Below are 14,747 nucleotides of genomic sequence, written 5' to 3'. Positions count from 1 at the left end.
AGCTTTTCTATTACGTAATAATGCATTTTGGTTATGTCCTTCATAACATCATCTCATCAGTAGAACGTTGTAGTACGAATCTATGCCACGTCTGTCTTGATGACCTGGTTTCTGTTGAACTTGTCCTTTAGTTTGATGTATTGCATTTGGCTTATTTATTTCTTTTAATATACCCTCGAAGGTTGATTGTTAAAGAAAAATGTTAAAGAAAATATTTTTTATAACTTTGACTTTGGACTTCACAGTTTGAGCTTTTACCTTCATTTAACCTGAAACAAGAAAACACGGTATTAAAAAGAGCAAACCAGTCTTGAGTCCGTATAATCCTTTGTAATATAAAAAGAGAAGAGCATTTCTTTTTTCATGTCAGAAGCCATGGAGGCCTCTTCCGCCAAACAGTTTTACAATTTGAGTGTTTCAACTCCTTGTCTGTTTTGCTCCTCAGCGTTTATGCTCCCATTCTTTTCAGCAGTACTAAAGGACTTCTGTACACCCCCAACCATCTCCCTTCTTTGCATTGTTACACCCCCTTCTCTCATGTATTTGCTTTTTTGTTGTCATCATATTATCGCTGGAGTGTTGAGACTCTCGAATTACTGCACACCAAGAAGTTAGAGACATTTAAAACCCCCACCTTTATTCCACTTACAGCATGTATAGTATATAATGGAGAGCAAACACAATGTCAGTGCAGACTCAATCTGGCTATACACTGTACACATTTTGGTTAGTTCTTGATGAGCCAGTTGAAATTTGCACTGGGTGCCCCTGTTGGCACCCTTTCATCCAGCATCCTTCAAAATCTTTGGGTAAACGATGGTGGCAGCCATTTAGCTGCCATCACTGTTCAAATATAAAATGGAAACAATGGGAGAGTCATCCATCCACACTGGTTAGTGTCGGGCTGAACAAATAAATATCAAATAATGTGCATTTCTGATTTAAAAAATGTAACCATTAAACTATGAATCTGTTTGGCAACCGAAGTGACAGATTTTGCATGACAGTGTGACCAAATACTGATGGTACACCGATTTTCTCTCAGTTGTAAAACATTAATTTAGCAATGAAATTGAACCTCATAACTGTTGCAGCACTAAGTGCTAAGGAGCATTATATAGATCAACATTAGCTGATCTATTATGCAAATTTAGTACAGAAAATAAATCCGTCCCTAACCTCTACAGTTCTTTGGATGTGTCTGGTATGTCCTAGCCCTAAAGGGGTTAAAACAAGCTCTTGTTCAGCAAGCTACCAGCTAGTTAATAAAAGTGATTAATTTGTGCCGACTAGCCCTTTTTCTCTCTCTACATTATGGCTGAGATCTCCATCTTTTCCATCAATGGCATCAAGGATACGTCTAGAAGGCAGATGATGCCTTCCTCCCAGTGTAGCGATGTGTTCATGCTGCAGGAATGCGCACTACCCTACTCTAGGAGGTACAGCACTATGTCCTCCGAGTGGACCCATGGTCCCTCTTACTGGTCTGGGGGTGGCGACTGTAAGTCTGCGGGTGTAGCCATTCTTGTCAGGGGAGGGCGTCTCACGTTGAATCTGTCCATGAGCTCCTCTGTGGCCACCTTCTGGTCATAGACGGTTCGTGGGCGGGCGAGCCAGTTAGGCTGATCAACGTGTACGCCCCCCCCGGGCAAGAATGGGCGACTGGAGCTTTTCCAGACCTTGCGGACCCAGCTAGCCACAACCAGAGCAGTAATCCTGGGTGGTGATTTTAACTGCCCTATAGAGGAGGGTGGGCGCAGCTCCAGCAGCAGTAACATATTACTCCTGGTGCCAACCCAATGGATCTGTGCGTTCCAGGATAGACTTTGTGTTGACCTCACGGGCAGTCAAGAACGTCGGACGCTCCATGGTCCCCTGTTTTTTCTCTGACCACAGGGCTATTCACTTCCGGGGGAAACCTGGGCGAGGGCTTCGCCCCCCCGGACCGGGCTCCTGGAAGTTGAATTGCACCCTGCTGGAAGATGAGGAATTGCTGGGGGAACTCAGAGAACTGTACGTCACCTGGCAGGAGGAGAAACCGCTCTTCGGAAAAGTGGGTAAGTGGTGGGAGTTTGTGAAGGTCAAGCTGCGCAGCTTCTTTCAGGAAAGGGGTCGCCAGCAAGTGTATGCCAGGAGGAGGGAACTCAGGAGACTGCAGCGCCTATTTACAAGCTCATCAGAGCTAAGGACACTGTTGAGACTGTTCCTTGCCTCCCTCTGAACACCTGCAAATTTGTCTGGAGGAGTGTTTCATCTAAGAGACTCACCAACAGGCACAAAGATCTGGCATGGATGGCGATCCAGGGAGGGTTGCCCGTCCGGACTTTCATGCATGCCAGAAACCTGTGCAGACACAGGCATTGCCCCTTTTGCATCACCGAGGAGGAGACCGCTTTGCATCTCTTCTGGCATTGCCCTGTTGCACAGGCCCTGTTGAGGGCTCTGGAACATGAACTCAAAGACTTTGTGCCGCTGAAAGCGATTACTCGCTTTGGGGTGATGTATGGACTGTTTTGTGGCGCTTTTACAGAAGAAATCGGAGGCGCTTGGCGGGTGATGTGTTGCTTCAAGGACGCTATTTGGTGTGCAAGGAAGCGCCTCACCCTCCGGAGGGAGAGGATGTCCACTGAGGACTGTTGCAGACTGAGGAAGGAGGAAGAGGACGTCTGAGAAGATTTCCCCTCCCCCCCTCTCCTTTTTGTGTCTCTTGTCCTTCAATAAAGCTTTGGGCCTGTGAACTCTTTCCCCCTCCCCTACAGCAAATCTGTCGTTTTATTGTTGGTAATGTTTATGCTCGCTGTGTTGTCGCGGTGCCATGTATGATGTAAGGAACCTTGAGTTCCGCACGTCAGACATTGCACCGCAAGGTTTATTGAAGTTTATGTAGGTTAAGGTAATCAATGTGGATCCTACGGACCACATACTCAGTACGGGGTAATGCGATGTCATGAATGACGTGGAGGGCTCAGGACTCTTGTCTTGCGCTACACGTCAGGCATCTCGCCGCAGTGCGAATGTAATTAATTGTGTGATTGAGCTGTATTGCTATGTAGTGTTTATGCGCTGCGTCACAGTACAAGGTAGAATATACCCCGATTGTATAGCTTGTTTTTGTATATATTTTATTATATTAATAAAGTATATTTTTCAATCAAAACAAGTGATTCATTTTATGGGACTGAGACAGTAGGTGCTCACAGATACAATTACTGAAACATTTTAGTTTAGTGTCATGTGACAGTTTTTCTAAAACAATACAGACTAATGATTTCACGACAGTGGTGGAGCCCCAAGGCCCTGTCTTAGCGGCAACCGCTGCAACCCTGGTAGTTCTCGTGAAAATGCCAAGTATTGGCACTGGTACCTGAACTGGTATCTGTGCATCGCTAGAAGTTTGTTAGCCCCTTTGTTATAGCAATAAAGTTAAGTGAAGAAAAAGTGTAAGAAAATTTAAAATATAATAAAATAACTAAAAATTTAAAGAGCCCCTGTCACCATGCAGACACACAAACACCCACGTAGTGTGTGCACATATATGTATGTATCACAGAAAAAATTCTAGGTCCCTTTCTTATGGTTAATTCTAAACTGCAATCTTTTTTTCCCTGCTGAGCCACTCCCTCTGCCCTAACGTAGAACTAAAGCCAATTTTTTAAATATTTTGAATAGAGTAATAGAGGGTTAAAACCCGTGTCAGCTTCTTTTGTCTTCTGTGTCCCATTGGGGAGATTTCCCTTCACTTTCTGTTTGATATGTGGGAGAAAATCCCTACAAAGTGAGTGAAATCCTGGTAGTCAGCAGGGTCACCAGAACTAGTGTCCCCATTTGAAGATTTCCCAACTATCCCTGTTTGGATGACAGCCCAAAATTTTGGATTTTCTTTCCCTTTCAGTAATAATGATAACCAGGACAAATCAAGGGTGAATCTCCCTAACAGGGACAAAGCCATAAAAAGTCTGACAGATGTTGTAATCTCTCTCCTATAACCAGGACAAATCAAGGGTGAATCTCCCTAACAGGGACAAAGTCTGACAGATGTTGTAATCTCTCTCTACTCCATCCAAAACTAAAAAAAAGACTTTTGGCTTCAGTTACACTTTAATAAATCATTGTTTCAAATGAAGTAATATGAATCACTTTGTAAACCACATGACACTCACACTTAGATGAAGCATAACATGCTTATTTGGCCATTCTAGGAATGGTCCCACTGCTACTTCTTACCAGGGGCATACCCGTGTTCATTTAATTTGTACATTTGCTTTGTTAGTTAAAGGAGAACTATGGGGTAAGTGTTTTTCCCCATAGTTCTCCTCAGGGTCACGGGAGGACGTGAGCTCGCAGTATACTGAGACCACCGCAGCCGGGACTGATCCCGACATTACTGTCGAGAGCCACCCAGCTTTGTGATTGACAGCTGGCTCTGCCTAGCTAGAGGCAGAGCCAGCTGTACCCGCCCCTCCCCCGTTTGTTCCTCCAGTCAGCGATGGAGGATCGGAGCGGGAAGGGGGGAATCCCTGCAGAGAGCCATGAGTCACCCACGTAGTGTGTGCACATATATGTATGTATCACAGAAAAAATTCTAGGTCCCTTTCTTATGGTTAATTCTAAACTGCAATCTTTTTTTCCCTGCTGAGCCACTCCCTCTGCCCTAACGTAGAACTAAAGCCAATTTTTTAAATATTTTGAATAGAGTAATAGAGGGTTAAAACCCGTGTCAGCTTCTTTTGTCTTCTGTGTCCCATTGGGGAGATTTCCCTTCACTTTCTGTTTGATATGTGGGAGAAAATCCCTACAAAGTGAGTGAAATCCTGGTAGTCAGCAGGGTCACCAGAACTAGTGTCCCCATTTGAAGATTTCCCAACTATCCCTGTTTGGATGACAGCCCAAAATTTTGGATTTTCTTTCCCTTTCAGTAATAATGATAACCAGGACAAATCAAGGGTGAATCTCCCTAACAGGGACAAAGTCTGACAGATGTTGTAATCTCTCTCTACTCCATCCAAAACTAAAAAAAAGACTTTTGGCTTCAGTTACACTTTAATAAATCATTGTTTCAAATGAAGTAATATGAATCACTTTGTAAACCACATGACACTCACACTTAGATGAAGCATAACATGCTTATTTGGCCATTCTAGGAATGGTCCCACTGCTACTTCTTACCAGGGGCATACCCGTGTTCATTTAATTTGTACATTTGCTTTGTTAGTTAAAGGAGAACTATGGGGTAAGTGTTTTTCCCCATAGTTCTCCTCAGGGTCACGGGAGGACGTGAGCTCGCAGTATACTGAGACCACCGCAGCCGGGACTGATCCCGACATTACTGTCGAGAGCCACCCAGCTTTGTGATTGACAGCTGGCTCTGCCTAGCTAGAGGCAGAGCCAGCTGTACCCGCCCCTCCCCCGTTTGTTCCTCCAGTCAGCGATGGAGGATCGGAGCGGGAAGGGGGGGAATCCCTGCAGAGAGCCATGAGTGACAGTCACGGCTCTCTGCAGGGACAGGATCAAGAAGTGAGCGAGCAACGGTATGTGTTCGCTCACTTCACGATCTATTGAGCCGACGCGTGACAGTTTTATTGTCACACGTCGGCTCAAACTATGAGGTTGAGTGAAAATCACTCACCTCATAGTTCTCCTTTAACTTTTTTGTACACTATAGATGAATAATTCTATAATTACCTTAACAAAAGTGACACAACTACTGTAGATTAATGTCAGCAGAAAGAGGGCAATAAAAGTTGATGATGTGGTCCATATACTGTTTATTTCTTCTGACTCACTTAAGTCTTCTCCCCCATCATCATGGTAGAAAGAACAATTGTTAGTGGATAAAGGTTTATCTGAAAGTAGAACAAAACCAATATGTTTATTTTTATCACATTGTAATGAAATTGCAATTCATAAACAGCAACCGAAGGAAAATTTGTGGACAGTTTACTAATTATATGTCTAATTTCAATTTCAATTTTCTGATCTAAGATGTGTATGAACTTATGATGTTACTTATCTTGGTTAAATAACTATAGGATAAAAAAAATAGTCCAATTTTAACTGTATAAAAAGAAAATTCAGAATTGTAGCTGAAAATCTACATTTCCCATCCACTGTACTTTATATTAGTTAATAAATGAATAATAATACTGCCTGCAGAAAACTGCAGGAGGGGGCGGATATAAGACCAGTCACCCTGCACAAGGAGAGAGCATAGCAGTGACTGGTCTTTATTACAGGAAGCTCCTGCACAAAGTTTCATGCTGGAATAGAGATTTGGAAGAAAAACACAAAGCACACCAAGATACAAGTAAGAATACATAGACTCTTTTAGAGCACATTTGTTTATCCTGGAGTTTGGCTTTAAGCCTAATCAATAACTTAGTCATGTTTGCAAAACACAAAAATGTCATGCATTTTGCTAAAACGTTAAATATCTTATCAACCTCTAGGTTTAAATTACTGGAATAACTCAGTCAGAATCATGTTTATAGTTAAATGTGCCTCCCTGTCATTCCCTCTCAAAGTGGTTTTGAAGCAAAGGCCAAATAAATGGTTGCAATTGTACCATTTGCTGTATCCCATAAGAATTCAGTAGATAATTCTTATTCATAAGTGCAGTAACCAACAGCAGCCAATCAGATTTCTCTGCTTAACCAAACTCGGTAAAAGATGGGTTCTGACTAGTTCCTTGGGGTTACTCCATTTAACAACTGACACATAAAAAAAGTCTTTATTGAATGAAGATGACAGTCAATGCTATGCAACATATACACAAGATTATTGGTTAGCAGATTGAGCTAAATTATATTTTACGTTGTGATCAAGCTCAAGTTGAACATGAGTTTGGTCTAAGCCCAGCCCGTTGGCCAGTTCTTCCACCCAAACTCTGGCTGATGTAGAGGCAGTAGCGCTAATGATACTAAATAGCATGCTAGATCCCTGGAACCTTTTGTTTGTAAACAAGCTGGCAGGGACCCTGGGTGATGTCATTGACCAAATATGGTCATAATCATCATTTGTAATGCAAGTAGGTGCAATGGGTTATTTTTGTTACTGCGGGTTCAATGTCAATGTCAGGTGGTGCTTATCATAGTTGATGTCGATCTACATAGCTGGACAACGTGATTGACCTTGGATTTACATTGCTGGACTTTGTTTATTATTTATTTCAAGAAAGTGCTTTCCACAATCTGGATTTTTTATTTACAGTTTTTTTTTTGAATGAGTAACAAAGCGTACTATACACCCCTTACTTATTCACCTGGGGGAGTGGATAGCTGGGGTCCCCTTTTCTAAAGGGATGCTTCCGGATCTGGATGTGGGGATAAGGCCTTTGTTCACATCAACTTGAGAACAAGGTTCCATGCAAGGGGAAGGCTTGCAAGGTACCTTCCCAATGCTAAAGGCATGTGACATAGTATAATTTAGGAAGGGGTGCACAAAAGTTCTTTATTAGGGAAAAAAAATGTGCCCTGATGTAAATCCAATGTGAATCTCGTCATCCAGCGATGTAGCTCTACATCAATCGCAATGGTGTGCCAACATGATGACCCATCACAAATGACAGAATTCAGCTGCCCTCTGTATGTAAACAAAGTCCCTATGGATTCTGGGTGACATCAGTGACCAACTATGGTCATAACCATGATATCACGCAGGATCCCTGGCCTGTTTGTTTACAAACAAGCTGATAGAGATCTGTCATTTAGCTATGGTAGTTCTACTGCCACTAAAGGACAGGTCCTCTGGCTGGTTTCCAAACAGAAGCCAACAAGGGATATGTCATTCAACAGCAACTTCTGTTTGTCACTTTTGAAGCAGTAAATTGTACTGCTCCACAATTCACGTGCAAGTTTAAGGCATCCCCAAAGTATGTTATTCAAAGCCACGTTAAGAGACCCTCTCCCCACTAAACTGTATTTTTTAAATTCTTTTTTGCAATGGTACATGTCCCCCACGGCAATGCCCATCTACCCATGCCCTTTTTTAATGGAAGACTACAAATTGGCATTTGAAAAAGCAAGAACAAAATACAATTCAGGTCACATAAACTTCTTTGGGTTAGGTGATATGTTCGACTTTCACAGAATACCCTGCAAACCGAATTTTATCCAGTTCATTAATTCCTAATCATGTATATTTATTATGTTATTTGGAATCAAAGAAAAGCAAAAAATGGAGCTTCTCAGACCTTTTTTTAAAATTTAATGTAGTATAGAAAATGAGTAAAACACTTGCACTCAAATTGTTGTACAGTTCATATAATAAATACATACTTGGTTGTGTAGTTTCACCAATAACATTGCTGACATTTTTAATGTAGTAGATTTCAGAGGAGATATGAGCCACTTGGCACATGTATATCTTTCCTGCATCCCAGTCTTCTTTTGAAATGGACAGCTCACTGACAAATGAGCATTGTTGGCTCTCGTGGTCGCATGTGACATCTTTCGGGCTTGGAATATCCTCCTGGATTATGGTGTAATTGACGTTCCAGGTTACAAAAATGTCTTCTGGATAAAATGCTTTTACAAGACAAATTAAACTCATCTGCTCTTCTTCTGTCCCATTGGCATCATTGGTTGTGAGTATGTATACTCTTGGTCTTTTCATCACGTTTGGATCTAAAATAATTGTTACATTGAGTAAGTGATGTTTATGAACAATTATTTAACTGGCCTATCAAATTCTTTGGGCCCTATTATTGAAAACACAAACACACGAAAAGTGAAGAAATTGCCTATCGTGACCAATCAAATTCCTTCTTCATTTTGGTTGAAAATAAAGTATAAAATCTGAATGGTCCTTCACCACAGTAAAGATCTTTGTTATTGCATGTCTTCTAGAGTTTTTTTTAAAAAAAAGGTCCCTATGAGTACATTGGCTATACAATGAAAATATCTATTAAAGTATTTTTAAACACAGTCACTAAAATCTTGTCAAATCTTACATGTTAATGTCATTTTAAAAAGTTGCTTTCAATATTTTGAAATCAGCATCTTTGATTTAAAATAATACCTGGTGACCCTGCCATGAAGGTTCTTGCTCAAGCACTTTCTGTTATAAGGGGTCTCTGTGTCTTTCTCTCAGTTGTGCTCCTGAGTTATACCTTGTCACAAGGGAGACTACATGTGTCCATTTCAACACACATCGGGCAGAAATGGTCTACTGCTGCCACCATAAAGGGACCCACCCTGAGATATGTCAGACAGCCATCTCTAGAGTGAGAACATGTAGACAAGAAGTGGCTGCAAAGAGGCTGCAGATTATTTACAGCACTAAGACTTAACAAAGGATGAAAAAGGTTAGAGCAGTATGATGAAACAGCAATTGTTTATGATACACAGTGCTTTATCGAGCTAAATGTAATTCAATAATGAATAAAATCTCATTTTACTACTGATCGCACTGCTTTATTACACCATATAATGTGTAAACAGATTGGAGTGTTTTTTGGAATAAAAAAACACATTGTGTAAACTACTCTGCTGCTTAAACAAGCATAGTGACTAAATGACCTACATTAAAATTCTTAAGGGGAGGTTCACGTTATGACTCACTAGTTATATTTTGAAGTTCTTGGGTTTGACTTAATTTGCAGGACAAGGTTGATAATGCTTTCCAGTCTGCCAATGGGATCTTTATTGTGCTTTCAATCCATTTCTCTTCCCCCTTCATATTTTGTTTATCTGTTCTTTCCCAGAGCTCTGCCTTTTCTGTGCCATTAACAAGCCAGCTTAGACTATTTTTATCTTCATTGGTTTCACATTTGACCTCTGCAATTTTGGTATCAAAGACATTCTTGAAGGATGGTTTCACGATGTAATGTTCAGGTTTCACAGGAAGATATTCTGAAAAATATAATGTGTTACTCCAACTGCACTTTTTTTCAAGCTTAAAATGCATGGCTATTATCTATTTACTTGTACTCATACTTACCTAATTTTATGCTTTCAGCACTAATGTTCTTTCTAATGTAGACACCAGATGAGATATGGGCAACAAGACAGGAGTAACTTGTATCTATTAACCATTCACTCTTTAGGATTGGCAGCTGACTGGTGAACATGCAGTGTTTTTCTCTGTGGTTGCAACTAATTGAACTGGAATCTGGAACATCATTCTTGCTGGTTTTACCATTAGCCTCCCAGGTCACAAAGAGGTCTTCCGGGTAAAAGTCTTGCACCAAGCATACCAAAGTGAGGTTGTCTTTGACTGCTATACTTTCTGGAGTAGGAGGCAGTAAGTATACAGATGGAGTCTTCATTTCTTTTGCATCTGAATTAAATATGTAAACAACACATAAATACATATATTTAATATATACAATAACAATTAAATAAATATTTTTTTAGATCTGTGAAACAACTAAAATGCTAAGATGTATTATACTTTTCACATACTAGAGAGTGAACATTTCACAGTATTCAGCAATGATAACAAATGGTATCCACAGCAACAATCCCCAGGTTCTTTCAGGCTTCCTCCTCTTAAAGGATGAATAAGAAATTAAGAGACAAGTAAAGTGGTGGACTGTAGCAAGCAACTGCTCAAGAACTTAGAACTAATTTCACACTTTCTGCTGTTTCCCCAGGGTTAATGAAAGATCATACAAGTGGACACAAAAAAAGATGGTTGCTCAGTACACAATTTAAGGATTTTTAATTATCGCTGGAATCAGCTCATTGGCGACTTCTTTCATGTAATCTTTAGCATTTTCTCCTGGGGAAGCAGCAGACTGGAGATGCCAAACTAGTTGGTTTCTACAAGTTACATAATTAATAAGAAAGAGACAAGTGTAAGTAAAAAAATCTACTTAGTGAGTTGATGGTGTATGATGTGACAGGGGTTCCGACTGCACTCACTATACTAAAGTGTGACTGTGAACCCTCTTCCTGAACCGTCTCCATCTAAGCTCCGCAGCTGCGATCCCAGATACCCAGCCGCACTTGCACGGATCGTTACAAATATCCACTGTGCCTGGTTACTATCTGTGTCCCCGGGATTATTCAATGTGCCTCTGCCTTTAGGTCATTCGCCTCTAGCAAGTGTAGTAACCATTGCTTGTAAAGGGTAGAGGAAGCTATCAATAATTTGTGCTTACAGCTGCTAAACTCTCTAAACTACCATTTTATAAATATAAATACTTTTCCTTAAGAAACAATATGAAGAATACTACTGGTTTTGTTATTGACTATTTGTGGTTGCTGCCAATCCTTCTGTGGACAAGCCTTAAATTCCATTTCCATCTTTGTAAGTGATTTTCATTTTTGATGGTAATGAAGAGGTGCAGTGATGATGTATATGTGTGCACATTTTCATGGCCCACATTGCAGGCTTTCTTAATTTTTTTAATGAAGGATTTATTAGGCCTGAAGGGCAGCACAGGGTGGTGGCGAGATAACACATTTTTTTCACAGCACAGAGGCAGAAATTTTAATGTTGATATGAAAAGGAAAGCTAACAAAAAATTTAAGTTTCTGTTTTCATATACATCAACTGCATATGCTTGCTCCATGTACACTTGGTGTACATTGCTGGCATATGTTTTTTAAAAGTACCTCTGCAAAGGTGGAAATGGCCTTTAAGTACTCCCATCACAAATCAAAACAACTTTCAAGCTGCTGGGATTGTAGTCCAGGCACATGATCTCTCTCATTAAACCTTTATAAAGGGGGGGGTGTTTTGGACCCTCGAAAACACATTACATTCACTTTATCAGATGAATATATAGATGACCAAGCAAAACTGGGCTTTGCATGTCAACTTACCATTTGACCGTGTAATGGTCATCTTTCTTTGCAGTACCGGTTTGGGTGGATGCAATTTGCAGGAGAGGCTTGAGACTGTTTTCCATTCTTCTAAGCTTATTTGCAATGTGCTCTCCACCCATGTCGAATTGCCAGGTTTCTGTTTTCCCTTGTAGGAGCTCCGCTTTTCCTTTCCATTAAGCATCCAGCGTATGTTAACATAAGGAAGATTCGTTTTACATGAAACATTGGCAGTTTTTAAAACAAATAAGTCTTTAAATGATGGTTTTTGTATGTATCCATCAGGTAGTAAGAGAGGATCTGAAAAAAATGAATGGTAAAGTTCTGGCTTCTTGGCTTTTACTGATACAGATAAACATATTTAACTGTTATTATTAGAGCCACATTGGTCAAATATACAGTATACTGTGTGTGTATGTGTGTGTATATACTATATACAGTATATATACTGTATACATATATATATATTAGTTATTAATATAAATAATAAATAAATATAAATAATAAAAATAGCTTTCTTCTCACAGCCATAAACGCTTTAGGATGTTAAAGCTAAATTCCAGACAGATATGAAAGCCACAAATTAAGGTGGCACTGAACTCAAAAAATGAAGATATGCTATGCTATAGGAACATCTAGAAATCTTAACTGTGCCTAAGCAGTACTCTGAAAATGTACCTTAAGACTACATTACATGTAAAGGCATGCATCATATCTATACTTTGTTCAATTGCCAGTAGACCAACAACATGTATTCATATTAAACCCCTCCCTTCTCAGAATTATGTTTTTGGATGGAAAATAAATCATTCAGATTTTCATTGCAAACTTTTTTATGCAGCTTAATTATTGGTATTGAATATAACCTGGAATAGTATAGACTTCTGATACCATGTGAAATTGTTGGCTCCTTAGAAGCTCTTTTAGCTACTGTGATTCCATCTTCATATATAATGTTTACAATCTGATACAGGATGTTATCTACTTTGGATACTGTGTAGCAGGTTCTTGGCTTAAGGCACCTCAGGACTCACAGTTACTAAGTTTATGGAAACAGTGGAAACCATCAAATGGATGTTCATTCATTTTGTACTGGCTATGTGCCCACCACACAGACAGCGTGAGCTACGCAATCCTTTAATCAAGAGTGCATCTATTTTTGGTCTGGACATATTCAAAAGAGGTGCTATTACTCTAATATAATTGTTAGATTTCCCAAAAAACCTTGTCTCATCTCACCCTGATTAGATAAGATACACAAAACAGAATTGGATAGAGCTTTTGAGATGAGATCACAGACAGCGTGAGTTACGCAATCCTTTAATCAAGAGTGCATCCATTTTTGGTCTGGACATATTCAAAAGAGGTGCTATTACTCTAATATAATTGTTAGATTTCCCAAAAAACCTTGTCTCATCTCACCCTGATTAGATAAGATACACAAAACAGAATTGGATAGGGCTTTTGAGATGAGAGCACAATAGACCACAGACCACAATACAGTTGAACCAGTTTTAAAAGAATTTACAAAACTTCTATTAACATAGAAAACATTAAAGTATCCATGAACACTCATAAAAGCAAGTCACTATTGTTGGCAGAGGATTACCAGAGTCTTGAGGAGCAAGACTAATTCATTGCATCTATTTGTACAAAACCCATATGGTATTAACCACTAGATGTTAATGAATAATTTCACCAATGTTCAAAAATGCCACCTTCAACGTGTTTCACATCATCGCCTTATCAGGAAAGTGAGTGAAGTAATCTGTGGTTAACAAATACCAGATTGTTAATACAGCATATTCACTAGACATGTGCACTGGCAAAAAAATTTGTTTAGCTTAGTTTCGTTTTGATTCGGATTTTGTGTTATTTCGTTTTTCGGGATTCGGGTGTGAAAGTAAATTCTGATTCGGACGAAGTGCGTTAGCTGTGAAAGTAAATTCTGATTCGGACGAAATGCGTTAGCGGTACTTCGTTTGAAAGGTCGTTTCGTTTTCGTTTCTTATTCGTTTCGTTCTTTCGTTCGTTGCAGCCAAGTGAAATTAGAGGGGGAAAAAATGTTTTTCTAATTTTCTAATGTCACTTTGCTGCAACGAACAAATGAACGAACGAAACGAATAAGAAACAAAAACGAGACAAACTTTCGATTGAACTATCGCTAATTAATTTTGGAAACGGAAATTCGGATTCGTTTGCATTAGTTATATCTGTAATTCAGAATTCGGATACATCCGAATGTCCAAATTTCCAAATATTCGTCCGAATTTAGTTTCGGAACGAATCACACATGTCTAATATTCACATATGGAGATCACAAGAACATTCTGTACCCATAATCTCTTACTTTTAGGTAGTGTATTACAGTCCAAGTGATTAGGACGTAATCCTGTATTAAGAACCCAGTAGGAAATATTGCAACCCCAACAAAGAACCCTCAGGCACAGGGAAAGGATAGATAACGAGATAAATGCACCTCCAATATCTAAAGGCAACATATTTACGTCAGTGTAATCAAACTGTATGTTAACTTATTTTTAGCCATAGATTAGATTAAACTGAAGCTCACGTTAACAGGATAGGAAAATAAAGTTCCCAGACAACCAGCCCATTACTCCATATAACTTGGTTGACCGAAAAGGCTAGCCGACTGGTTGATGACCATCTCCGCCCACATGTGACCTCACTGCCCTCTTACGTTAAAGACACTTTGTATTTTTTAAAGATTCTGGATGGTAACGTGGTTTCTCATGACTCTTGGTTGGTGACTATTGATGTGGAGGCCCTATACAGCAGCATCCCACACCAGCAAGGGATCTGTGCTGTATGAGGCTTCCTAAATGAATGACCAGTGGCGCACCAGAGTTATATTTACGTTTATTGTGGAACTGTTGCAATTCAATACTAACTAGAAATGTATTCATATTTCAGTACTCCCACTACCTTCAGGTGCAGGGAGTAGCGATGGGCACTTGT

The 14,747-nt window shown here is 39.8% G+C and overlaps 1 gene segment (V, D, J or C); it reads right to left on the bottom strand.

Moving 5' to 3' along the window:
• Positions 1–236: 236 nt before the first annotated feature.
• The window catches only part of LOC108786739, a 44,351-nt gene continuing 29,840 nt past the window's right edge, over positions 237–14,747 (bottom strand). The window contains 6 exon segments of the C gene segment in view: positions 237–269; positions 5,683–5,843; positions 8,274–8,621; positions 9,558–9,848; positions 9,937–10,275; positions 11,769–12,068. Of these exon segments, the coding sequence occupies positions 261–269; positions 5,683–5,843; positions 8,274–8,621; positions 9,558–9,848; positions 9,937–10,275; positions 11,769–12,068 (1,448 nt within the window).

The sequence above is a fragment of the Nanorana parkeri genome, unplaced genomic scaffold (genome assembly GCF_000935625.1).
Source record: "Nanorana parkeri isolate BGI_ZX_2015 unplaced genomic scaffold, ASM93562v1 scaffold225, whole genome shotgun sequence".
Lineage (NCBI taxonomy): Eukaryota > Metazoa > Chordata > Amphibia > Anura > Dicroglossidae > Nanorana > Nanorana parkeri.
Note: the sequence above shows the minus strand (reverse complement) of the source record. Positions and strands in the feature narration are given on the sequence as shown.